This window comes from Diceros bicornis, chromosome 31 (assembly GCF_020826845.1).
Source record: "Diceros bicornis minor isolate mBicDic1 chromosome 31, mDicBic1.mat.cur, whole genome shotgun sequence".
NCBI lineage: Eukaryota > Metazoa > Chordata > Mammalia > Perissodactyla > Rhinocerotidae > Diceros > Diceros bicornis.
In genome coordinates, this window is record NC_080770.1 from 1,158,017 (window position 1) to 1,183,585 (window position 25,569).

The 25,569-nt window shown below is 65.7% G+C and overlaps 1 protein-coding gene across 7 annotated transcripts; it reads right to left on the minus strand.

Annotated features, from left to right (window-relative positions):
* Positions 1-207: 207 nt before the first annotated feature.
* TSPAN4 (tetraspanin 4) lies at positions 208-25,550 on the minus strand. 7 transcript variants are annotated; one of them, XM_058526077.1, is made up of 10 exons: positions 25,529-25,550; positions 23,928-24,041; positions 19,967-20,066; positions 16,121-16,200; positions 5,187-5,378; positions 3,378-3,452; positions 2,216-2,317; positions 1,967-2,098; positions 1,795-1,878; positions 208-591 (listed from the first exon to the last, which is right to left on the minus strand). In XM_058526077.1, the coding sequence occupies exons 4-10, from the start codon at positions 16,181-16,183 to the stop codon at positions 523-525; spliced, it is 717 nt and encodes a 238-aa protein (XP_058382060.1). In that variant the 5' UTR covers positions 16,184-16,200; positions 19,967-20,066; positions 23,928-24,041; positions 25,529-25,550; the 3' UTR covers positions 208-522. The 7 variants fall into 7 exon arrangements, with proteins under 7 accessions (XP_058382060.1, XP_058382059.1, XP_058382058.1 ...); XM_058526076.1 differs by lacking the exon at positions 25,529-25,550 and adding an exon at positions 25,416-25,474; XM_058526075.1 differs by lacking the exon at positions 25,529-25,550 and adding an exon at positions 24,597-24,831.
* Between the last annotated feature and the right edge of the window lie 19 nt (positions 25,551-25,569).

The following is a 25,569-nucleotide window of genomic DNA, read 5'->3' on the forward strand; positions in this document are numbered from 1 at the left end:
CAGCCACACAGGGTCTGCCTGGGTTCGGCACCCCCCAAGGAGTTAGGGCAGTGACAGACACGGGTGGGGGGCTGCTGTCCACGCACTTTATTAAGATGCACCTGGAGCCTGCCCGGGCCGCCATGGAATGTGGATGACAGGACTGTGGCCCCGCCTTGAGCACCAGGACTAGTGGTCGGCCCCCCACCCCCCCACCCCAACCCATGTGTGGCCCCATCCCCCTGCCCTGGACAGGGGTGTGGGGGAAAAACACTGCTCTGGAGAATACATGGATGTAAAAAGCGCCAGAAGCCCCTCCCGCCCCCAGCCCCGGGCACGTGGCCAGTACTAGGCCACTGCCTCCAGCACGGTGCTCACAGGCCTGGCCAGGGCTTCTGGGGGCTTCAGCTGCCTGCTCCTTCCCTCCCCCATGCCCAGACTGGCATGGAGTTCTGCAGTGGGAGAGGTGGGTGGGGATGTGGTCGTCTCCCTGGTGGGCGATGTCCTTTGGCAGCGAAGCGGGGGTGGCGGGCAGCAGGCAGCCTATGCGCAGTAGGTGTCGGCCTTCACCACCTGGCAGTACATGGTCATAGCGAAGGTCAGGCCCAAGATCTGCAGACACACAAGAGGACTGGGCGAGGCCGCTCCAGGGAACCATGAGCCTAGAAGGGGTCCTGCCCCCAGCAGGCGCCCTGACCCAGAAAAGCCTGGGCCTCTGGATCCCACCCCACAGCTTCCCGGATGGCCTGGTACGCCCCTTCTCTGGGGATGCCTCCCCCACAACCAGCAATTTGGGTCCATGACAGCCACACCCTCTCTGAGCCTCCGGACGGGACCCACCCACCACAGGCATAGGGGGACCCCGAGGGTTCCTAGGGCTTAGCCCCCAGACACGCCTTTCCTTGGAGTTTGGCCACCCTGGGCTCTGCTGGCGGCTCTTAGGGCCTGTTTCAGGGCTCATCAGCTCCAGGCTGGGCCTTGTGCCACATGCCCCCTCCCCACCAGCCTGGCGGCCCCCAGCGGCCTGCCCCCTACCCATTCATCCAACCGTGATCACCTCTAAGAGTGTCCGTCTGATCTGCCTGCGACCCCCCTCTGTGTACCCCCAGAATGGGGGCTGCCCTCATGTCTGAGTTTATTGCCACTGACTGATCTTAAGCTCCCCCCCCGGGGTTGCTGACACTCAAGACTTCCATGGGGGGGCCGGCCCCGTGGCGTAGCTGTTAAGTGCACACGTTCCGCTGCTGGCAGCCCAGGTTAGGACCCCAGGCGCACACCGAGGCACCACTTGTCAGGCCATGCTGTGGCGGCGTCCCATATAAAGTGGAGGAGATGTTAGCCCAGGGCCAGTCTTCCTCAGCAAAAGGAGGAGGATTGGCATGGATGTTAGCTCAGGGCTGATCTTCCTCACCAAAAAAAAAAAAAAAAAAAGACCTCCATGGTGGCCAGGAAGCTGAGGGCAGGGGAGCAGGGGCCGGCCAGCTGGACCCGGGCACCAGGGCCTGGGCTGCCCACCCTCGATCTGCCTATGACCACCAGCCACCATGGCTGCCAGGCCTGGGGCTGCAGGAACAGGGCTGGCCCTGTGCACAGGGGTCTGCAGCACAGAGGCGTCCAGTCTGCGCCTTCATCCACTAGAAGAAAACAGGCCTCTCTGCTTAGGAGCCAGGGGTGGCCTCTCTGTCCCAGGTGTCAGAGGTCACCTCCCGTGAAGGTCATCCCTGACCACCTCCATGGGCCCCACTTCTGCCTGGGGCCGTGGGGCGGGGGGCTGGGTGGGTCCAGGAGGTTCCTGGGGCGGCCCTGCTCGAGTACCTGCACCAGCGCCGTGCATAGCCCGAAGACGCCCACGGCCAGCAGGTTCTCCTGGAGCCACATCTTCACCGTCTCGTAACATGGCTGGAGGAATAGCGGGCGTCACCGGGGCCGGCCCTCCACCCCCAGGTCCCCGGGGCCAGGGCGGGTGGGCGGGAGGGCGCGGGCTCACCGCCTTCCACCAGGTGCCGGGCGCGTGCAGCCCACAGCTCTCGCTGAACTCCAGGCAGCAGGAGTCGGGCACGCGCGTGGCATTGTAGACCTCGAACCAGTCAGTGTAGTTGGAGACCCCGCAGCAGCGGAACTGTGGGAGAGGGCGTGGGGGCTGGGAAGGTGGGGGCTCGCCCCTCGTCTCAGCCACGGCCCCGCCCGGCCGGCCCCGCCCCCCGCTGCACCCCGCCTCCTTCGCCCCCCTCCTCACGTCGGTCTGGATGATGCTCCAGGCGTTGGTGAGGCCCACGTTGCCCGGGGTGCCATACAAGTGCAGGCCCTTCTTCAGGTCTCGCTGGGCGTACCTGTCGATCTGCAGGTGCAGTGGGGTCAGCAGGGCCACCCCCGCACCAGCCTCCACCTCCCTCATCCAGACCCCACACCAGCTCCCACCCCCGGCGCCCGCTGCCCCCTCCCTGGAGTCACCTCCTCCCAGAAGACCCCCCAGCGCCCAGCCTTTGCCGCGTCGACTCCGTGGGCCTCCCGTGACGCTGAGCACTGGAGTATGGATCAGAGTCTGACACAGCAGCGTGAACTCAGCTCCATGCACAGGGACAGAGGGCCAGGGACGGAAATACTGAGAGCCGTGTCTGTACACACGTCTCCGTGCTGCCGGCTGAGGCCCAGAAGCCACGACACCCCGTGGCAAGGAGCACCCCCACCCAGATCTTGGTTCCTCAGACTGTCCTCCAGTGAAGGAACCAGGGCCCCTTGGAGAAGGAGCTGGTTCAGGGCCGGGGCAGGAGATGCCCAAGGTGGGCCTGGAGCTCTTCCAGCGCCAGAAAGGAAGTGCTCCCCAAAAACTGCATTGAGGGGCATGCCAGAGGGACACGAGGGCCAACTGAAAGAGCTCCCTGTGGCCAAAGCTAGAACGATGAGCAAAAAATAACATACTCTTGGATTATAACTCAAAGAACAAAATACATGCAAATGAGCCCTGATGTAAATACAGGATTAAATAAATAAATGGGGGAGGGGAGGTTGTTCCCATCCCTAATATGCAGCCCAGGACGCAGGAGCTGGGAGCTCTGGCCCAGCCACCACCGACGGGAGCTCAGGGAGCGAGAGCACACAGCTCCACTCACCTGCCTTCCCTTCCCGGCATGAGACTGCTCTGCCCCCGAGGACCAGAGACCTCCCGGAGCCTCCAGGGCCCCTGCGTCTCCCTCCAGGCTGGGCCTCCGGTGGCTGTGGGTAAGACCAAACCTGCGGCCCCGGGTTGCGCAGTGGGTCGGATGCAGGGGCCTCTGTCCATCCACAGGGACAGCCGTTCTCAGCCCTGCCCGCAGCCCCGTCACCCACAGCACCCTGGCCCCTCGCTGGGCGGTGAGGATGGAGCCTCCACACCCGAAGGTGGGTGGAGGTGGCCATACCTGGTCTGTGTAGGCGAAGAAGAGGATGGCGATGGTGGCCTCCAGCAGGAACACCAGCAGCAGCATCACGAAGAACTGGGGGGAGGGACACGCCTCAGCAACCCCGACCCGACCCTAGCCCAGCCCTGCCACGGCCCCCAGCCGCCCCCAAGCCCCTGGAGCCTTCCAAGGGCAGGGACCCAAACCTCAGACGGACACCCAGTGCTGCTGAGGACCCCCAGCCAGGTCCCCACACCCAGAGCCCACCACACTCCCCCGATGCTGCCCTACCTCCCTCAGAACCCTCCTGTCTCTGTCCCAGGGCCGTCCCATCTCACTCAACCTCTGGAGCACAAGCCTCACATCTGCGAGCACAGGCGTGTGCTCCGTGCCTGTGTCCCTGCAGTGGGTGGGCGGAGGGAGCGATGCTCCAGGGGGCCCTGGCACGAGGTGGGCCGGCTATGTGACCCCCAGCCCCAGGTCACACCCCTCAGGGCAGCCAGGGGTGGCCCACGTCCATTCAGGCAAGACAAGGTGCGGGAGACGCCACCTCGAGCTGGAGAAGCCTCCATCTCTGACTATACCAACCTTGCCCGCCAGGCGGCAGCCCACCACTCAAGCACCCCCAGGGGCACAAGCCTGACCTTGGCCCCGGCCCCCCCAGGCCAGACTGAGCAGCAGAGGCAGCCTGCGCTCACCCTGCCTTTCCCACCACATTCCTCCTCCAGCAAGGAGGGGATGGGGCCAAGAGCCAGGATAAGCAGGGGGCACGGCGCTCTCTGTGAAGCCCTCACCCTGCCCCACAGGGCCTTGGATGAGGCCAGGGGAGCAGGCCTGTCCTATCCTGGGGTCCCTGATCTGGCCTCCCCTCATTCTGGACTCAGGACTCGGGGCCCACGCTGCCCCCAGGAGGCTCCAGGCTCTGAACTCCAGGTCAGCCCATGGGAAAGGCCAGGGTCAGGACCCCATACGCACTGCAGCTTCCTCCTCTGTCCGAGGGGTCCGAGCCCCCGAGCAGGGCAGCTGGGGACCCAGCCGCACCCTGACTTGCTGCTCCGAGGGGTCTGAGCCCTGAGCCCTGATGGGCACATCCGAAATATGCTGGACACCTGGGGAAGCTGCACAGATGGGGGACTTGCCCTCCCAGACCCTCGGAGGCCCCACCCCGGGCGAGGGCTCTCAGACAAAGGACGCTCTGGAAGCAGGGGGTGTAGGGCTGGAGCAGGCCCGCCACCCCCACCTCTGCGGGCACATTAGCAGGTAAGGAGCCCGGGGAGCCTCCTCCTTCGTAATGATGTGTGGTTAACCTCTCCGAGAACGGCAACATGTCCTGCCTGTGAGTCCATCCCCAAGGCTGAGGGGAGGCTCAGAGCCTCTCAACAGAGGGTCTTGGGGAGTCGAGAGGCCTGGGAGAGGAGCTGCGGAGGGGGTCACGGGGGGAGTCGTCTTGGAGGAAAGAGGCCCAGTATAGGCTGGAGGGGCCCTGCCTGGCACGCGTGTGCATACGTATATGGGGTGGGCACGTGTGCGCACACGTGTATGGGGTAGGCATGTGTGCGCACACGTGTATGGGGTGAGCATGTGTGCGCACACATGTGCGGGTCCCATCAAGGGAGGCCTCCACCAAGCTCTGGCACCGTCTCAGAGAGCAGCCCCCCAGCACCCAACGCCCACAGCCTCAGCCTGGCCTGGAAGACCCCAACCGAGGCCCCCAGGGGGCTACCACAGTGACCTGTCCCCATCCCCATCCCTGAGGAGAGTCTGCACAGGTGGGGAGCTGTGTGTTGGGGAGCCCCAGCGCCACCCCCGCCACGTCCCCCCCGCACTCACAGTGAGCAGCAGGCACTTGTTCTCCTTGATGGCCCCAATGCAGCCCACGAAGCCGATGGCCATGACGAAGGTGCCGGTGACGATGAGCAGGTTGGCAGCCGACAAGGACGGGAAGGAGGCAGACAGGGTGGCGAAGTTACCCTGCGTGGCAGCCAGCCAGATGCCAACACCCAGGATGCCGCAGCCTCCCAGCTGGGACCACCGGGCGGGGAGAGAGAGGGGCAGTGAGGCCACCGTCTGCACACCCGGGACCCGGGGGACAGAGCAGGCGGGAGTCCCACCAGGCCCCTGTGGCAGCCTGGGGTGGCATCCAAGGTGGGCCCCGTGCACCCTCGGCCACCTCGCTGACCTCCAGGGGCCAGGCGCCTCCCAGTCCTGTCCTGACACATTATGCCTGATCCACGGCCACAGTGATGGGAACACCAGGGTCCCACACTTACGGCTTGGTCACGCTGTGGTTGATGGGGTGGGGGTGGTCTGAGGATGCTCTCCTCTCCTGGGTCACGACTAGGGTGCCTGCCCCTGCCTCAATGACCCTGTTGAGGCAACCCAGGCAGGGGCCCCAGGGCTCCCCACTGAACACCAGCCGCTCCAGGAAGCAGCCCCCTCTGACCTACAACCCAGCCTGCGCCCTGCCCGCCCATGCGGCCCTTGGGCTGGGTCCAGCCCCGCAGCCTCTCTGGACTTGAGCAGTCCAGGAGACCCACCTTAGAGGCCCCCGCAGTCCCACACCTGGGCACGGGTGCAGGAGCAGAGCAGAGAAGCAGCTCCCTGGCCCTCACTGCCTCTCCCCTCCACCACCAGAGCTTTTATTGAATTTCATAATTGCTCATTATTACAAAAATCAATTAAAATAACAGGAAGAACAGGGAGGAGATGAATCCAGAGAGGGCTCTCAGCCTTGCGTGGTGACAGGGCCTCCGGCCTTGGGAGCAGGGGTGGGCCAGGGCTGGCCGAGGGGGCTGAGGATCCAGCCCATGGTCCTCAGACCGAGGCCTTGGGCTCTGAGTCATCTCAGGATGAAATGGGGGAATGTGTTCTGGGGCATGGGTGGGGGATGGTCAGCCCCCACAAATGCTGACCTGGGCTTCAGGAGACCACCTGGGGTCCAATGGCTGATGGACTCTGAGGAAGGCTGGGCAGCCCTGGGGGCCCCCACCCCACTCCAGGACTGGACAGGACACGAGACCCAGCGCCCCCACCCCACCTGGGACGTCTCCCCACAGTCTGGCCCAGCCCTCCCACGGGCTCTGCCCCCAGGGCATGTGCAGAGTGCTCACCCTGCATGCCGCAGGATGGGCTGGGCCACAAGACTCCAGGGGACACAGCATCCACCCAGGGCCACCACGAGCCTCACATCGCCCCACAAAAGCCTCCCAGGCCTCGATGGTCAGACTTGCACCCCATTTCCCAGAAGAGTAAACTGAGGCTGGGAGATGAGTCTCCGCCCATCAGTCAGCGGAAGAGCTGAGGGGAGCCAGGGCCGGCCACACACCGCCCTCCCCCACTGGCCCAGATCCCCAGGCCTGGGGCTTCCATCCTGGCAGGGACCCCATGACTCAGGCAGGCCCGACAGGCCCTGAGACCCCCACCCGAGGAGGCCTTCCCCCTCCCCCATGCACTCGCTCACCCTTCCCCCACCAGCACGTCAGCCCTGGTTGCAAGGGTGGAGGTAGGGGTGGGCGATGGCAGCTGCCCTCGGCCCTTGCTAGCTTGCCAGGGAGCATGCACACCATGCATTAAGCCGGGCTGGCAGGAGACTGCAATTATGGGGGGACGCAGCTCCCAGCCCCAGAGCAAGAGCAGCCAAGGGCTCCCGAGGGTGTGGGCAGAGTGCCAGGGGCTCTGGCCCAGGCCTCCTACTAGCATATGGGGGTCTTGCCTGGAGCAGAGTGGGGCAGGAGAGCCCCCCAGCTAAAACACCCACCACCCCAGTGGGGGGTCCAGTCAGCCCTGGGCATACACGGGGTCCTCTCCAGCCCCTCCCCCTTGCCCCACTTTGCACCTTTCACAAAAAACAAGAGTTTCTGTTTAAAAATTAGGAACAAGGCTTCTGGATGCTGCTGGCTCAGGGCAGGGCCTGGGATGCTTTGCTGAGCCGCCACCCTCCCCAACATGAGGCTCCTCTGGCCGGATGGTCATCATGCCTGTTTGAGCCCCACCCCAGGGCAGAGTGGGGGGCTGCAGCTCCAGGCGGGGTGCGGCGAAGGGCAGGGAGAACTGACAGACCAGGTGCAGGAAGGGCCTGGCCCATGCTTCTGGGCACCAGGCTGAGGGGACCCTGGTGCAGTGGCTGATCTGCTCCTAGCAGTGACTGCAGAGCCGTGGCAGTTCCTGGAGGGGCCCCCACGGACGGAGACAAGAGCCTCCGCCTTCGGCTGGGATTCGCACCTGTGAGGCCTGTGCACAGCGCCGCTGGGCATGGCTCCTGGTCAAACTCGGTGCCGTAACCAGGCTCCAGAAGCTAGGCGGCCAGAGGGGCTGCCCAGACATCAGATCCAGGAGGCCCAGAGGAGGCTCGGAGGTGGCAGGGAGGCCGGGGGACCCGCCCAGGGGAGTGGTGCGCGTGCCTGCCTGGAGTGCATGGGCCCAGTGTGCATGTGCCTGGGTGTGTGCCCAGAGCGTGAGGAACCAGTGGCCCAGCCGGGGGGCACAGAGGCCAGGTGACGTGCCTAATGAGAAGGTCCATCTGCACCGCAGAGCTGGCTTGGTCACAGCCCCAGGGCGGAGCGGGATCTGCTGGCTGTACGGGGGTACGCCCCCACTTGCGGGAGGGGGATGACCCCTGCGTGGGATGGAGTCAGGTCCCCTCCAGGGGCGGGGACAGTGCTGTCCATGGTGCTGGCCCCACGCAAGGCTACCAGGAGAGAGGGAGAGTGGGCCACCAGCAGCCCTGGGCAACTCCGCCCACCCCAGGAGGCACCACTGTGACATCGTGGGGCAGAGAGGAGGCGGAGACAGGCACCGGCTCATTTAATCCTCCCACTTGACCCACAGACGGGAAACAGGGAGCTGAGGGGCTGCCCATCGGGACACTCAGCACCGTATCCCCAAGGCCTCAGGGTCTCTTGGGATCTCCGAGCACCCTGGGGGAAGGCTGGAGCTGGGGCCACCCAGTGGGGGGCTGCGTGCAGAAATACCACCATGTAGACCCACACATGGGCCTCTGCCCTCCACTGGGGCAGGGGAGCAACCTGGCTCAGGGAGGGTGGCTGCCTCCCTGTGGAGGAAGCTGGAAGTCAGACCCTCTCGGGACACAGTGACTGGCCAGGCTGGCAGACCCCAGGCCCCACGCCCGGCTCACAGCATGTCCCCTGCTGAACCAAGCAGCCCCCACTCGGGGAGGGTCACATCTCGGGGCTGAGCCCCCGGGCTGGGGCCACGGTGGGTGGGGCTGCCTCTGGTGGCAGGTCCCGGAGCAGAGGGGAGGGGCTGGCGCAAAGGGGTGTTACTTAAAACCTGAGCTGCTGCCTCTGGCTCTGCCCTCAAGGACTGCGTTGGCGGATGGCTCCTGTCAGCGGGAAAATGAGCCGATCTGAGCTCCTTCGCCCCTTGGGGATGTGTGGAAGGGTGCTGGGAGGGCGCCCCCGGGCAGAATGGGGTGGGGGTCTGGTCCAGGTTCCAGGAGACCCGGGAGGGGTGGCCCCCACCCCCAGCCCTGCCTTCATTAACACTCCACGACATGTCCTCACCTCCATCCTGACGTGGCAGGAGAGACACCGCTGGTTGTCACCCAGACGCACGCTGAGACACACACTGACACAGACACACAGCCCACGCTGTCACACAGTGTCACCCAAACAACACATGCACGCTGTCACACGCAGACACACGTTACAGGCATGGTGCTGTGACCCATTGCCCCTACAAGCCCCGAGTCCCCCCCACGTTCAAGCACGTTCATGCAGACCAGTCACTGAGAACTTGCACAGACACACACTGACCAAGTGCACGCACGTGGTTAATAAAATTACCTGTAATTTTGCAAATGTTTCTGCATACGCAGCTTTTAAAACATTTTGGCAGGAAAATTACAGCCTCCCAGTGCAGGAGGAAACGTTAGACTCAGATGAGAACTTCAAACGCAGGGAAGCGGAGCCGAGCCAACGGGGGCCAGGAGCTCCAGGTCGCTCCTGGGTCAGGCTGGCCGGAGCGGCAATAGCTGGGGGGCCGCGATCCCACCCCAACCGTACTGATGTCCCCTCGCACCTCCACAGCCCCACTGGCTCACTGCCTGGACACTGGCTGGACCCCCTCCCTGGCCAGACAGAAGCCCAGGCGGGGCCCAGGAGCAGACCCCAACCCCTCGACAGCCTGGGAGAGGAGCCCAGCCCACCATCGGGGTCCCCCATCCCAGCCCTGCCATCAGCTGTGGCCTCCCTGTCTCCCACCCACAGACCACGAGCACACGCCCCGTCCACGGCCCTCTCCCAGCCCAGCCCCAGCCCAGTGCCTGCCTCATGCACCCGCTTCCTGCCGTCTCTTTCTTGTCCGTGTGTTTTTCAGTTTGGCCCAGAGCTAGACAGGTGGGAACCACATGGGCGATGATACCGTCCCCCTCCAGGCCCGCTGCTGCTGCCCCTCCGGCCACATGGCTCAGCGTGGCAGATGGCCGGGCAGCTGGCCACGTCCTTGGAACGAGGTGGAGGGCTGGGTGCCCGCAGGGGCCAAGCCTGTGCCCAGAAGCCCCTCGCCCGCCAGCCGGCACAGCCTCAGGGTGGGGGCTGGGCGTCATGGGATGACACGGTCCTCCCAGCCAAGAACAGCCATGGGGGGACGCCATCTACGCAAAGTTCAAGAATGGCAAAATTTATGGGCCGGCCCCGTGGCTTAGCGGTTAAGTGCGCGTGCTCCGCTGCTGGCGGCCCGGGTTCGGATCCCGGGCGTGCACCGACGAACGGCTTCTCTGGCCATGCTGAGGCCGCGTCCCACATACAGCAACTAGAAGGATGTGCAACTACGACATACAACTATCTCCTGGGGTTTTGGGGGGAAAAAATAAATAAATAAAATAAAAAAAAAAAAAAAAAAAAAAAAAAAAAGAATGGCAAAATTTATCCACTGTGCTGGAAATCAGGTCTGCAGGTGCCCCAGGGAGGGGTTGGGGGGACTGCGTGAAGGGGCTGGGGGTACCTTCTGGGGTGATGGAAATGTTCCCCACCTCTGCTGGACGTTGCTACCCGGGTGACAAGTCACAGTGCTGTCCACTTAAAATCTATGCAATTGACTGGAATTAATTTTCTTAAATGCCAGCGAGCCCCCACGATGCCCCCACGTCATCGGTCCTGTTCACTCGACCCTGGGAGCCCCCCAGGTACCCCCAAGGCTCGAAGGCGAGGAGACCTGACCCTGGCCCATTGGGAGATAGCCCCGCTGACCAAGGACCCCCCAAGGCCAGGGTCCAAAGAGGAGGCGTAGGGGAGGGGAGCAGAGCAGCCCCAGCAGGGGGCTCCAGGAAGCTCCGAGCCCACCCTCCAGGGCAGGAGGAGCTTGCTGGAGGGCAAAGAGGCATCTGAGGAGAGACAAGGACCAGGTAGGGCCGCTTAGGAGTGGAGAGGGAGGGGCATCGCCAGGCCAGGCCCCAAAGGGCAGCTCCTCGCTGGCTTGATCCTCAGGGCAGCCAAGGAGGACACGCGGTGCCCAGCGCTGCCCTGCAGGCCGGGAGACCGGGGCGAGGGCCGCAGATGGGGAGGTGCAGCTGGGACCCAGGCCCCCTCCAGCCACATGACCTCCTGCCCTCTGAGGCCCCCTGCAGCCCTTAGCAGCAAAGGCCACTTCTCTCTGCCCCAGACAGAGCCCCCACCCCACCTGCAGCCCGCTCCACCTCTGCTTCATGTCTAGAAGGTTCTATCCACACAGTGGCCTGGCCGGCCTGCCTCTCCCCACGCCCTCCCTCCCAGCAGGCTGGACTCTGGGGACCCTCACAGAGGCCCTCTGGAGCCTGTCTGTGTCACCGGGCAGACAGGCCTGACACAGCCACCCAGGATAACGCCAGAGCCGCCTGGAGCCCACAGCTGGGCAGGCAGGGCCCTCTGACCAGCAGCTGCCACCCCCAGCCCATGGGGAGAGCCACGAACTCCTGACGGGCACACACGACTGGGTCCCAGCGTCAGAGCCTTTATCCCGAAATGGATTGTTACTGTCTGGCACAGCTGCCCACCATCCCCACCACAGTGGGGAGGGCTCTGCCTGGGCAGCTGGGCACAGTGGGCAGGGACCCAGGTGGGGACCTGGAGACCCAGCGCTGCCACCACAGAGCAGATCAGCTTCCCCAGGCCCCAGCGTCTCCGTCTGCCCAGTCAGCCAGCCCCTGGCCAAAGGACGAGAGTTCGTGCAGGACAGCCTCCTGTGGCATCCTGACCTGACCTGACTGGGACTGCCAGGCAACCCCCCACCGTGGGGACACGAGCACCTGCTCCCAGGCACCCTCCAGACCCGGTCCCACCACAGAATCCCCCCAACCTCCCTCTGCCCATCTCGAGGCTGCCCCTACCCACCGCCCACCCACCCTGCTTGTGGCCCCCAAGCAGCAGGACCCCCCTGCCCTGCCCCACCCCATCGCAGGAAGAAACTGGAACCAGAATACAGGGACACCCCCAGCACCACCAGGAGGAGCCACGAGGTCTGAGGTCTGAGAGGCTCGCTGGCCCTGCCCCGTGACCTCGGGCAGGGTGCCTGTGGCGTGCCTCAGTTTCCCCAACTGCAGGGAAGACCAGGGCGAGGTGGGGGCCCGCAACTCTGCAGAGCCCTTTGCCACCTGTGGGTCCCTCCTCCACCAGTCTCGGGGTGCCCTGCCCAAGGGCCAGCCGGGCGTCGTCTACCCCTCATCAAAGGGGAGAACCCAGGGCCCCCACGTACAGAAACTGAGGCCCCAAGGAGGGCAGGACCTGCCCTGGGTCCCACAGTGGCCTGGGCAGCAGGAAGTAGGCTGGCAGGTAGAGCTCGACCCCGCCCCAGCCACGCAGATGGGCCCTGAGCACAGGTGCAGGGGGTGGGCAGAGCGGGGAGCAGCCCGGACGGAGGAAGTGGGGACCAGGAGGGATGCCTCCAGGGAGCAGCGGGATGAGGGGCCCTCGGCTCCGCTGATCCAAATCTGGGAGGACTTGGGCCGGTGAGGCTGAGTCCCAGTTGTGGCACCCGGCCACGGCGGAGCCACAGAAGCGCCCACACCGTGCTGAGCTCAGCCCTGTCTCAACCCAGGTCCACGTCCAGGACCACCCAGGACCACCCAGACTGCCCCAGGGCCGCAGCGACTGCCCTGGGGGGAGCCCTGAGACCCTCACCCAGAGCGGGGGAGGGGCAGGGAGAGCGCCTCCATCCTCTCCCCCCACCCCAGGACCCCCACCCCCCCAGGGGCTGCACAGCCCCCACCCCCTCACCCCGTGTGGGCATCTCATATGGTACACCCCACCAGCTCCCGGGCCTGCACATGGCCCTCTCCATCAATGGGCTCCCAGGAGACACCCCCCGCCCTGTCTCAGGGACCTTGGCCCTAAGCTGCCCACCACCCCTGCATGCCTCTGAGGAGTGAGACTGTGTCCCCCACATAGCTGTCCCTGCCCAGTGAGGGCCCTGTTTGCCGCGGGAGGGCAGGTATGGGTCTGGGGGTGGGTTGGCTCTGAACTCCGAGGGCCCCACCGCCAGCCCCCCTGTGCCTCTCCTCCCCCTGTGCCCAGCTGCACAGACTCGCCTTCCCAGCTCCCACCTCAGGGCACCCGGCTCCAAGCACTGGTGACAGCAGACGGGTCTGTTTCCTCCCCCGAGACAGGCCAGTGACCCAGCCAGGCCACACAGGCTCGGGGAGATCAACCCTGGGACAGATGGGTGACACTTTCCTGCCCACTAGGACGCAAGGCTGGAGGACTCAGCACTGCCCTCCCAGACCCCACCCAGGAGTCCCCAAGGAAACCCCCAAACAGGCCACATAAATAAGAGTCATAAATCAGAGCCAATTAGCTCCCGAGCCAGCCTCCCACTCGCCTCCCCCCAGTAGGACCCCGCAGTCTCCCCAGGCCCAGTGAGGGACTGCAGTCTCAGCCAGGGGCACCCTAGGGCTGGGGTCCAGCCCTACATTAGGGCGGGAGGGGGTGGCATTGCCAGAGGAGTCAGGCTTCAGCCCATGAAGAGAGACCTCAGGGAGCCAGGTGTGCAGGTGCGTATGGGGCCAGGTGTCCGCATGAGGGCCTTGCAGGAGTCTGCCTCTGGGAGAACGGGGCTTTGAGGTGAATCCTGAAGTAAAGGGGTGCCAGGCAGGGGCTGGGCAGCAGGAGAGCCAAGATGAGGGCAGGAGGAAGCTGGAGTCACTGTACCTTGACCTCTGAGCAGGTGCATGGGTGTGACCCTCATTCCCATCCCCCCTCAACCTCTCCCAGGCGCCCTCAGGACCCCTCCCTACCCCCTGCCTGCACCTGTGCCCTCCTGCACCCAGAGTCCCCCGCCCCGCCCACTCCTAGGGCCCCCAGCACCCACCCCCTCTGGGTGCCACACCAGGACGGGCACGGCTGCCCTGCCAGACACAACTCCTCCTACCCCCCCCCAGGCTGAGGCCAATGATCTCCCCACTGGCCAGGGCCCTCCACGGTGGCCCAGCCTGGCCCTGTAGGGTGGGGTCAGGACTGGGCAAGGGTCTTGAGATCCAGCCTGTGGGGACACCCCTCCTACCACCTCAGCCCTGACCCCTACAGTTAGCTCCAGTGGGGAGACTGAGGCATGACACTCCAGAGGCCTTCTGTCCTCTGGTCTCCCAACGAGAGGGAAATGGAGTGGGGGGCAAAAACACTCCTGTGGGGGGCCAGCGCCCCAGACAGCAAGGAGCCAGTGTCCCAGGAAGGGGTGCTCAGCCCCCGTCCCGCCCACCCGCAGCCTCTGTCACCAGCAGGAAGGGCTTAGCTGCCACCAGCACAGGGAGAAAGCAGAGTGAATGTCATGCCTGGCCTCCCAGCCATTCCCACCACCCCTCGCCTCTGCGTGCTTCCTGTGGGCAGGCCCAGGCCCCCTCTCTGACCCCCAGGTCTCGGACCCCTGCTGGGCACCAGGCTGGGGCAGGGAGGGGCCGAGGCCAGCAGCAGGGGCCCAGTTTGCTAGGCTAGGAGGTGTAATTGGATAATAAAGGGGAATTGGATTTCCCAGCCCAGGAAGGGGTCCCAAGGGGGTTCCTGCTTTGTTCTTTTCCGGGTTGAGCACACCATCCACCAGGGACTGGCGGAGCGTGTCTGCCTGCAGCTGGCAGGGAGGCTCCTGAGGGGTTGACAAGGCAAAGACAGCTCCACATGGGGACCCACAGGGTAGGCTGCTTTCAGAGTACAGGCCGGCAGGAGGGTCCCCCCCCCTCCCTGCAGGCAGGTGTCCAGGTCACTGTGGAGGGCAGGTGAGGGGAGAAGCAGGTCCTGCCCACCTCCTGGGACCTGACCACCCTCACCCCCACTGCCCTCCGTCAATCTGCCACCTACATTGCCCACTACCGTCAAGACGACACCTACAGCTGCCAGCTCTGGTCACGCCGTCACCTGCAGCCGCCTCTCGTCACGCTTCCTGGGGCCTGCTGACCCTGCCAGCTGCTCAGTGCTCACCACGCTGGTGCCCACTGCAGCTGGTCAACGCCCCCTTCACATGCTGAGGTGGAGCTCCAGCTGCCCCATCTCTGCTCTGGGCCTGGGCCTCACCCCTCCCAGGAGCCCCATGCAGAGAACAAACCCTTGGGGTGAACCCCTCTAGAACCAGACATCTGGGACAGAAGCCTCCTTGAGTCACACCCCACAGGCAACTCAGGCTAGCCACCCTTCCCAGTGACCCCCAACTCTCCCCACCAAGCTCGGGAGAAAAGAGCCAGGGCCCAGGATGGAAGGGATGTGTAAAAAGTGGACCTGGGTTTCCAGGCATTTGGCTTTAACTGGACCACATGTAAATTAATGCAAATGAAATGCAAATGAAGCCTCTCTGGAGCCCAGGCGGGAGCTAAAGCCGCACCCCCTACTCCCAGTTGTGGGATGGCTGGCTCAGGAATTAACACTGAGCAGGAAGTGACCTTGGCATCATCTCTCCACCTAGCCTCCCCCAGCCCAGCCAGTGGAGCCCCAGGCCTGACCAGGCTTGCTCCAACCTGGGCAGGTGTGACACCTCCCACAGCCTCAGCCCACATGCTCCCTGCAGGTGCTGGGTGGCAACTCTGTCCCTCATCTTGGGGGGAAGGAGGCACCCCGTAGCACCAACACCTCTGACCCTAGACATGGGTACCTCCTGTCTGAGCAAACCCAACCCAGCTCAGCAAAAGTTATGGAAGTCCCTCACTCATGTGGGAGGCAGGAAAGCCAGACATCTCCCCAGCACTCGTGGTGGCCTGCAGTCCTGCTCAGTGTGTGGCCCCGGCCAGAGCGCTCTTCTGTACACATACCCTCCTTTCCCTTCCCCCAGTGCCTGGGCGACTGGGGACCAGCTAGCCCCTGCAGCCTCTTGGGAACTGGGGTCCCTGGAGCCTGTGGGTCAGTCCGATGGTGGGGGGAGAGAAAGGAGCAGACTGCACAGAGGGAGCGGAGGGGAGGGAACGGAAGGGAGGCACTGGCGTCCCGGCGCACTGCTGGCCTCGGCCTGGACTGGAACCGCGGCGCAGGTGAGGCGCAGTGCCCGGCCGCCCTGTGGGGCGCGCAGGTGCTGGACACGTCGGGTCTCAGGAAGGGACCGGAGAGGGGAGAGGCGCGGGACAGCGCCCAGAGTGCAGAGGCCCGGCCGGACCCCCGCGGTACCGGAAACACTCCCCATGGCCGGCCCAGCCCTGGCCCCCAGCCAGAGCAGCGACCTCGGGCACACACCGCCCGCCCACCCCGCTGTACCTCCTGGGTGTCTTGCCCCCCATCCCAGCCGGCGCAGCGACTCTAGGTCCTCCCCGGGCCCCCCAACGCCGGGCCGGAGCGGCAACCCCGGTCCCCGCCGCCACTCACCCAGAAGAGCAGGTTGAAGGCGAACATGAGGTACTTGACGCCCTGGAGGCAGCCACGCGCCATGCTGCAGCGCTTCAGCTCTAGGAGGAAGATGAAGGAGAGGTCCAGGTAGAAGACCACGTACTTGTTGCCCTTGGGCGATGTGTAGCGCGCCTGGGCCGCCTTCGGGCCGGGGTTGGCGTGCAGGCCGAAGAAGGGGCCGCCGCCCCCGCCGTCCCCGGCGCCCGCGCCCCCGTACAGGCTGCTGCAGCGCCGGAACGGGCCGCCGCGCGCGAAGCCCGGCTCCTTGCCCTCCGGCGACGGGCTGCGCCGGTACGTGGACTCGTCCGTGCTCGAGCGCCGCATCGCGCCGGGGCCGCCGCCGGGCTCAGCGCCCCGCGCCCGCCGCCTCGGCACGCCGCATCCCGCCGGCCGGGCCCGCTCGGCCTCGCGCCCCGGCCCCTGCGCCGCGGCCCCGCGCGCCGCCGGCCCGCGCCGGCTCCGCTCAGACCCCGGACACCTGCCCGCCCGCCTGCCCGCCGCAGCCCCGCGCCCCCCGCCCCGCCCCGCCCCGCGCTCGCCCCGCGCCCGCCCGCCAATCCGCGCCCGCCCCGCCCCCGCGGACCCCTCCCCTCGCCGCCACACCGCCCAGCACATCCGACCGCTCCGCCCGCGCCGGCCAATCGCAGCCCCGGCCCCGCGCCCCCGCCCCCGCCCCGCCCGGCCCCTCCGCCCGCGCCGGCGCCCCTGCCTCTCCCGGGCCCCGCCCCGCCGGGAGGAAGATGCTCCCGAAGGGCAGGGGAAGCGCCGGAAGGGACTGGGGGCCGGGGGCTGCGGCCCAGGCAGCTCTCAGCCCCGGGGTCGACGCCCCGGGCCGTCTCCCGCGGCCGCACTGCACCCGGACCCCGCTGCCCCGCTGGGCTTGGAGACCTCTGACCGCACAGATCTGCAAAGCACTATGCAAATAGAGGGGTGACCCACTTGCTCTGTGGTGGCAACTTGGGGTGGCTCCGGCTTTGCTCCCCGACCCAGGCCTCCGACTCAGAGCGAGGTAGAGCCGAGGTAGCCCCGGAACACACGTGGGGTGCGCACTCTCCAAGTAGCCCCCCGACTTCCACCCTGGGCTGGGCAGGGCTGTGCTGGGACCCCAAAGCTCTGGCAGTTCACACCTTGGGTGCCGACAGGCGCCTGTTGGGACTGGGGTACTCAGCCTTGGCGGGCAGGCAGTGCGGGGGGAGGAGGCAGAGCTGCGGCTTAAAGGGCAAGGTCCTGAGAGGGGCCAGGGAGGGAAAGCAGGGTGGGTGCTCTGGGGAGCCCTGGGCCAGGGACGGTGTCACTCTGCAAGGCATGTCCGGCAGGTTTTCAGACTTAAAGGGAGGGGCCGGAACACACAGGAGTGCAGGAATAATCAGTAGGGGCCCGAAGACAGGCCCCGTGGAAGGTCGGCACCCCACTCCAGGCCCAGAGCTCAACTCCTGGCAGCACCCCGCCCCTTCGCCCAGCCAGGGTGGGCTGACAGGGCTGAAGGGCGGGCTGCTGACCTCAGGCCCCTCCCAGCCCCTCTCCTCTGGTCCTGTCTCCCTGGGCAGGCAACAGGACCAGCTTTACCCGCGTGTGACATGTGCCGTCACACCGGACCCCTTGTTGGTTTGATGCTGCACTGCCATTGTCTTGAAATTCTTGATAATTTTTGACCAAGGGGCCCCAAATTTTATTTTGTACCAGCCCAGGCTGGAAGTCAGACCCTGCACCCTCCCAGACACATCCACACACGCAGGTGGACGCGGACCTAGGCCAGGCTCGCAGATTCCCGGAGTGACTTGCACACACCCCAGAACATGCCCCAATGCCCCTTGCACTGGTGGTGTGCACACTAGCCTGTCACATTGGGTGTGCACACTTGATGGTGTGCACACACACCAGGAACAGCCTAGGGGTGCTCACACAGGCCCACAATCACAGATGGGGACAGCTGTGCCCCCATAGCCCACCCCCCTGGTGGGGGCGGCACAGTCTCTGGGGCCCTGGTGTGGGGGGAGACATCAGCATGTGGCCCAGATGCCCCCCCGACCTTGGCCTTGCAGCCCAGAGGCCCAGGAGGGGCTGAGACCCCTCCTCTCAGGGCCTGGGGGGAGGGAGGCCACCGCAGGCATGGTTGTGCCCTGTACCGTGGGCTAGCAGCTGTGGCCAAGGCCTACCCAGCCTGACAGTGTCCACCCCATGGGACGGTCCCAGAAACTGAAGTGCAAAGAGGGAAAGATTCACTCAAGGTCCCTGAGGGTTGGGCAGCAGAGCTCAGAGGGGACAGGAGAGGGAGGAATGAAGAAGAGGGGGGCGGAAGGGGGGAGTGGGAGGGGAGCTGGGAGGAGAGGAGATAAGAGGAGGAGGAGGGCTGGGGGGGCACACTGGCGATGCTGACAGAGTGACAGATTGAGAGATTGAGTGGTGCGAGAGGCGGCAAGGCTAGGGATGTGTGGACAGGTGGGGGCCCAGTGAGGTCTGGCAGCCCTGCAGGGCCCCGAGGACCGCTAGCACCAGCCCTCTGCTGCCCCCCGAGGGCTCTGCAGAGAACTGCAGCTCAAGCCCTGCGGGCAAGTCCTCCCTGGGCAGAGCTAGCCCTGGTGGAGAGGGAGACAGCACAGCCCTAGAGTCCCTGCCTGGACCACACTGCTGGCCTGGGACTTCCCATGGCCCCTCAACCCTGTCCTCCCCTGAGGGCTCTCTGGCGAGTCTGGGCCCCAGGAAAGGGACACAACAGTGACCATGTGCCAGGGGCCCAGTGGAGCAGGCAGTGGAGGGCCCCCATCAGGCCCCTGCAGAGACAAGCGTCCACAGCCCTGCCCAGGGAGCAAGTGGCAGCTGGTGAACCCTCGAGATCTCGGTGACTCCCAGCAGCCTCTGGCCCAACTCACCCAGCCCCCGCACCCAAGCTGAAGGTGGACACTTAGGGCCGAGGAGGTCCCTGCACGTGACAGTGTGTGTGTGAGGGTGCATGCTCAGAGTGCACTCCTGGCACAGGAGGCTGAGGGAGGACCCCGGGCTGAGCAGGAGACCCCCCCTGTCAGAGAAGCCAAACCCCACTACACACGCCCTGCACAGACACCAACCCCCATGATAGGGTCACAGTCAGCCAACCCCCATGCAGCCCAGGGTCAGACAACCCAGGGAGGGACCGCTGGACCTCCAGTGGCATAAATAAACCTGTGGCCGGCTTGTCAGCTCTATCCTCCTGGAAGACACTGGGGCCGGGGCAGGCGGGGAACCAGGAGGAGCAGCCTGACTCCCAGGACCAGGCCTCAAAGGATGAGGACGAGCTGAGCTGGGAGGGGAGCAGTGACACACAGGGCTCCCCACGCGGCCACAGGCTCAGCCCTCACCCTTCATCACGCTGGGGTGCGGGGGGCGGGGGGTGTCGGCCTGGGTTCCCACACTGGTCCCAGCACCCGGGATGTCCTCAGCTCCATCTCCCTCAGCCAGCGCTGTTCCAGCATCCCCCCAAACTCCTGCCACCCCCCTCTCCCATCTACAAAGCCCTGCGCCTGTCACCCTAGGTGACCAGGGGAGTCTGATCTGGGATGAAACAGGAAAACTCACCCAAGGACATGAGGGTCAGTCGGAGCAAGGACACAGGCGCACCAGGGCTGCAGCCGAGGGACCCTGTCCCCAAAGTCCAGCCCCTCCCCAACAGGAGTCCCCTTCCACTAGCAGGTGGGGCCCCAACGAGACGCACTCAGGAAGCAGCATCTGGCTGGCTGGGCCTCAGTCTGTCCTAGGACCAGGGGAGCATCCAACTGGCCAGGCCGCTGGGCCAGGAGTGGGGGAGACCAGGAGGCAGCCCAGTGCTGCCCCGGTCAGGCCGTGACATACCTGGGTTTGCCACTGGAGAGAAGCCAGGCGGTGCTCGGTGCCTCTGAGGGCGGGCCAGCGGGCGGGCTAGCCGTTAGCGCAGCCCAGGCAGGCTGGAGCTCTGCGGAGGAAAGACAGGCGGGATGCATGCCATGCTGCACTTCGTCCCACCTCCACTGGGGCAGGGCAGGCTGAAGCAGAGGGACAGCCCTCCATTGGGGACCGGGTCCCTACAGGGGCAGAGGGGCGGCCGGGGGCGGGTGGGGGTGCACTGCTAGACTCAGGGGGCCAGACCACCCACCAGGGCCCAGACCAGGGAGGCTGCATCCCCAACCTCTGGCCTCTCAGGCTTTTGAGACGCGCAGACAGGAAGGCGGGCTTGTACACGCAGACACAGAGAACGCTTGTGCAGGGACGTGCACACAGAGAACACGCATGTTCGGAGACATGGACACACAGACTCAGGGCACGCAGTGGTGTGCCACCCCCCAGAGGTCCCAGACCCCTGGACCCCTGGGACTAGCCTGTGTTGTCCACTTCCCCCCGAGGCCCTGCACCCTGTCCCCTCCTCACTCGGAGCAGACAGATGCCCTGAGCCACTGACTTAGCACTCTCCTCGCAGCCAGCATCGATGACTCACGGGGCCCATTCACCTGCCACTGGCACTCACACGGGGATATGTCCTCCCCGGCCAGCCAGGGACCGTGGGGAGGGGGGCCCAAGCTCCATGCAGGGGAGTCTGACGACATCCCAGCCTTGTCCCCACTCCTTGCCCTTCAGACCAGGACTCCTTGCAGCCTGGGGGTGGGGCAGGTGGCCGTCCCAGCAGCAGGACAGGAGGGGGCTGCAGAAGCTCGAAACACCACCCAGGCAGGTGCCCACCCCCTCACGGGCAGCCCACTGCCAGCTGGTCCACTCAAACCCACACGTGGCGTAGGCAGGAGGCCACTGAGCCGGTGCAGTCGCAGCTCCTCCATGCAGGCAACCTGAGACCCGTTCCCCCGAGCTCAGTTAGGGGGTATGAATGCACCCACCAACCAGCAGAGAGACAATGCGCCTGGGCCTGGGGCCCCAGGACCCCACCCCCACCCCTCAACAAATGCTGTGCCCAGGGATGAAGTGGAGGGCGTGAAGGGAGGGTTTCAGCCTGCTGAAGCCTCAGGGGCCATGGGTGGGGACACACCCCTCCCAGGTTCTTCGATGAAGCCCCTGCCCAGGAGCTAAGGAAGCCAAAGCCCACAGCAACATGCCAGAAGCCAAAAAGCACGCATCACACCCAGCATCACACAGGCCTGAGGCTGGGTCTGCATGCCCTGTTACCCCCAGACCTGGGCATCGGGAGATGGGCCTCCTAGGCAGGCCCTAAAGGGCAGACCACCAGCACCTCTCATGGCCCCCCAACACTCCTGGGTCCTCACATATGAGGAAGACCCATGGCCAACACCAAGCTGAGTGTGGACGAGACCACTGCCTGGCCACACTCCCAGCCCCGAGCGCAAGGCAGCCCCTGGACCCTCTGTGAATGAGCTGCAGCCCTTCTGGCCTCCACAATGCCCCTTCACGAAGGGCCCCGACCCCCATCCTATGCGGCCCAATGCAACACTGCAGTCAGGGCACGGGTGCAGGGGCTGGACAGGCCCAGGGCTGGCTCCCTCCCTCCCCAGGCCCAGCCTCCTCCTCCAGGACACCTCCCTGCCCCACTCAACGCTCTAGGCTTCCTTCGAGAGCAGAGACCAACACGTCGTCGCCCCCCAGAACGGCACACGTAGCAGGGAGCAGGGATGGGGCTGAGCGAGAGCCCCAAGACAAACACCCCCACAGCCTGCCCGCCCTGAGCTGGGCCTCTGGACTCTCCATGGCCCCTGGGTGGGGGCAGGTGGGGGGCCCCGAGGGACCGTGAGCCACACCTACCTGGCTAGACCAAGGTCCCATTCAAATAGAAACCTCCCCAAAAGCTGAAAGAGCGCTTGCCCACGCGGACTTGGAGGACTTGGAGGCCTGGAGCTGATGGGTGGCTGCCAGTGGCATGACCCACCCAGAGCCTCAGCCGCGAGCAGCAGCAGGGGCCTGGCCCAGGAGCACACATACAGTGGGGGCAGCTCAGGGTGGAGAGCAGAGCGGAGCCCGCCCACCCCGGGCCCCCAGGCCGAGCCGGCTCTGAGGCGGCTTTGAGGAGCCAGGGCCCCGCCAACACAAACAGGCCTGTGGTGTCCGCCTTCCTGCTGCCTGCCAGGCCCCAATGCCCACCCAGGCCCCGACCCTGGGGGAAAGGCAGGCTGGTACCCCCTCCACACACAGAGCCTGGGCAGGGCCCTCTCCCCACACCCAATCCACAGCCTCCCGGGCTGGGAGACACTCGCTCCAGTGGAGGGGTCCCTAGGGGAGGGGTCCCCGTGAGAGACGCCACCCAGAGGCCCCCAGTCTCTCCTCCTGGGCCCACCGAGGCCAACCCCAAGCTCAAAGCCTTGCCTCCTCACCCCCCTCTCATCCTCCCACCCTCAGGTATTTCTCTGCTAGAGGCCACGTGGAGGAGGGGGTGGAGGAGACACAATTAGGACCTGGGAGTGGGGGGAGCCTTCCCACCCACCACAGGCCCTGGGAGCACCCTGCCTCAGGTGCCCAGTGTGTGCCCACCTACCTTGCACAGACGTGCCCACCCGGCCCCGTGCCACAGAGATCCCTATAGAGCAGTACCCTCAGGGATGTCCGGAGGGTCAGTAGGTTAGGGCCATTTTGGCCTCAAGCACATCTGCAAATGCCACCACTCACGACTCCACATTCCCCAGAGCCCAGAGCGTTAAGTACTGGTGTGGCAGGCAGTGACCTCGCCCGACCCTGGGGAGGCGTCTGAGCCTGTATGCTCACCCCACCCGACCCCGCACGCCCCCTGTGTGAGCCCACATCTACCAAGCAAGCAGGGCCAGGGGCCGAGCCTGGGACCGCACGCCTGCACAGCCAGGATTGGGACCCTCCCGCTGGGCAGCTTCTGGTTCCACCCACACTTTACAGACCAGGAAACTGAGGCTGTGACCTAGGACCAGGGGGCAGGGTGAGCCCTCTCCCAGGCTGGGTCACCCCTGTGGCCAGCCTGTTTCCAGGGCAACCCTCAGGGCTGGAGGGTCTCAGCAGCTCAAACTCCAATCGCTGATTTCCCCTTGTCCGGTCTGCCCTGAAGTGACCCCCTCCGGCAGGAAATGAGGCTCAGGGGTTCCAAACCACACATTAGCATGGCCCTCCTTCCTCGAGCCCCCACCACCGGGGCGGGACAGTCCACTCTCAGAAACCGCGCCCCGCTCTCCCGTCCCCATCTCCGGCCCTCCCCAGAGGCCTAGGCTCCACACACACCCAGGGGAGAAGCTAGGGCCCCCACCTACCCTTGCAGCAGACACGGCCCCACCCCCAGCCCACCACCTCCTGCCCCTGCCCACCCTGAAGAGAGCCCGGCCCACACCCCAGCCTGCTCCTCCCAGAGCGTGTGCACACACACACACACAGACATACGACCACCCAGGCCCCGGCAGCAAGGCAGGGCTGACCTCTGAGGCTCCCCCAGGGTCCTCTGGTCCAGCCTGAGCCACAGCAGAGTCAAGACGGGAGGATCAAGGGCCCCAAGGAGCCTCCGTGCACACGGGTGTTGGGAGTACGTGCACAGGCTGGGACAGCGGCAGCCACGCTGCTCCCCATGGCCTCTCCTGGGAACTCAGGGAGCTGGAGGAGGAGCTCAGGAAGAGGAAGCCGGCCACCACCCCCAAATCCACACGCAGCGCTCAGAATTCCAGGAATGTCAACTTGGCTCTGGCCAGCATCAGGGCGGGAGGCTCATTCCCCTCACTCTCTCGGAGTAAACAACTGCTCACGAGTCAGGGCTGGAGCAAGGGTGGGGCAGGCCCTGGGCCCCTCCTCCAGGAAGCCTTCCATCCCCCCCTAGCTCCTGAATGTCCACCCAGCGGACATCCCGGAGCCCCTCCCCTGTCTCCCTCACCTCCACAGCCACCGGTAGCCTCTGCAGCTGAGCCCGAGTCCGACTCCAGGCCACTGTGACTCAAGGCCCCCGTCTTGCTCCTCTGGTCGGGGACAGGATGTGCGTCCAGTCAGCCTGGGGGAGGGCAGGGAAGGGAAGTGGCCTCAGCTCGTGGCTCTGCACGTGGCAGGGTGGGGGATGGCAAACGCCACTGGGGAAGCTGTCCAGAGCCCAGGTGAAGGTGGGGACACAAATTCCAGGCAGGCAGCAGCTCTGGCCAGCCCCACCCAGGACCCAGAGGACCCTCCATCTCCCTGCTCCCCAACTGAGGCCAGAGTCCATCATCCACCCTGAGAGGGCAGTTAGCTGATGCCTGGGACCCAACGCTGGCCCCATCCCAATCAGAGATCCAGACACCCCAGGCCAGTGAACATGCCCAGAGCCTGCACACGCAAGTAAGTCATAGGCGCCACTTTGTAACACATCCACCCCCTACTGCCCAAAGCTCACCTCCTCCAGGGAGGTTTCCCTGCCTCTCACTACACACTGCCCTCCCTGCAGACCCCAGCCCCGGGATCACCCGCTCAACCCACCCCATTTTCAGAGACACAGCCTCCCATCCCTTTAAATCCTCCATGGTTCCTGCCCCATGACCTCGAGCTCCACCACCTCCTCTGCCCTAGTGCAAACCTGTCTCCTTGAGCTGCTCTGCAGGTACAGCCTCCAGGTCTCTGCCCGAGGGTTCCCTTTGCCCGGATCTGTCCTGCTCTCTCACACACTCAGGCTCGCCCCTGGGGAAATCCTGTGTTCTTCAAGGTTCAGCTCAGGGGTACTTCTTCGAACACACTCTCCCTGACCACCTTCCCTAGCCTCTGCTCCCCTCGGGGTCCTCAGAAGTCCGATGCCCTCAGATCGCGGGCGATCCAGCGCAGCCTGGCCTGGGACAGGTGCAGACTCATCCCACACCCCCTCCCAGCCCCTTCCCTGGGAAGAAGAGAGGAGCCGCCGGCCCAGCCCGGCACCGGCCCGATTGCTCCCAGCGCGCCCTCAGCCGTCGGGGCTGCAGGTAACTACCCGGCTGGGACCGATACTATGCGGGGGAGTAGGCTGGGCGGTGCCCCGAGGGGCCAGGCCGCGGCTGGGAATGGGATCCCCAAATCAGCTGCAGAGACCCCCCAGGCACTCGCAGGAAGAGGCTGCAAGCAGGAAGACCCTCGTCCGGGCCGGGCGGGAGGGGCAGCGGGAAGACCTGCCCGTGGTCGCCCGCTCCCACCGGCCTCGCTGGCCGGTCAGCCCCTTTCCGCCCCGCAGCGCGTCTCCGCGACCCCGGCCCCGGCCCCGCCACTTGTTGCTGCGGCTCGGCTCGGGGCTCCGCGCTGGGGCACGAACTCCGCGCCGGCTCGGCTCTGGGCCCGCTCCTGGTCCTGGGCCCGGTCCCGGTCCCGGTCCCGGTCCCGGTCCCGCTGCGGCGGCAGGACCCCGGCCACATCTTCCAGACCAGCGCAGTACCTGAGCGCGCCGTCTGCCCGCCGCGCAGCTGTCAGTCATGCGGACACGAGAAACGCGAACCGCCGACGACAACCCTTTAAGGCCCCGCGCGGCCGCCGTAGGCCGGGACGTACTAAAGCAGCGGACGGGGTGGTGCCTCCTGTTCCTGCCGCTG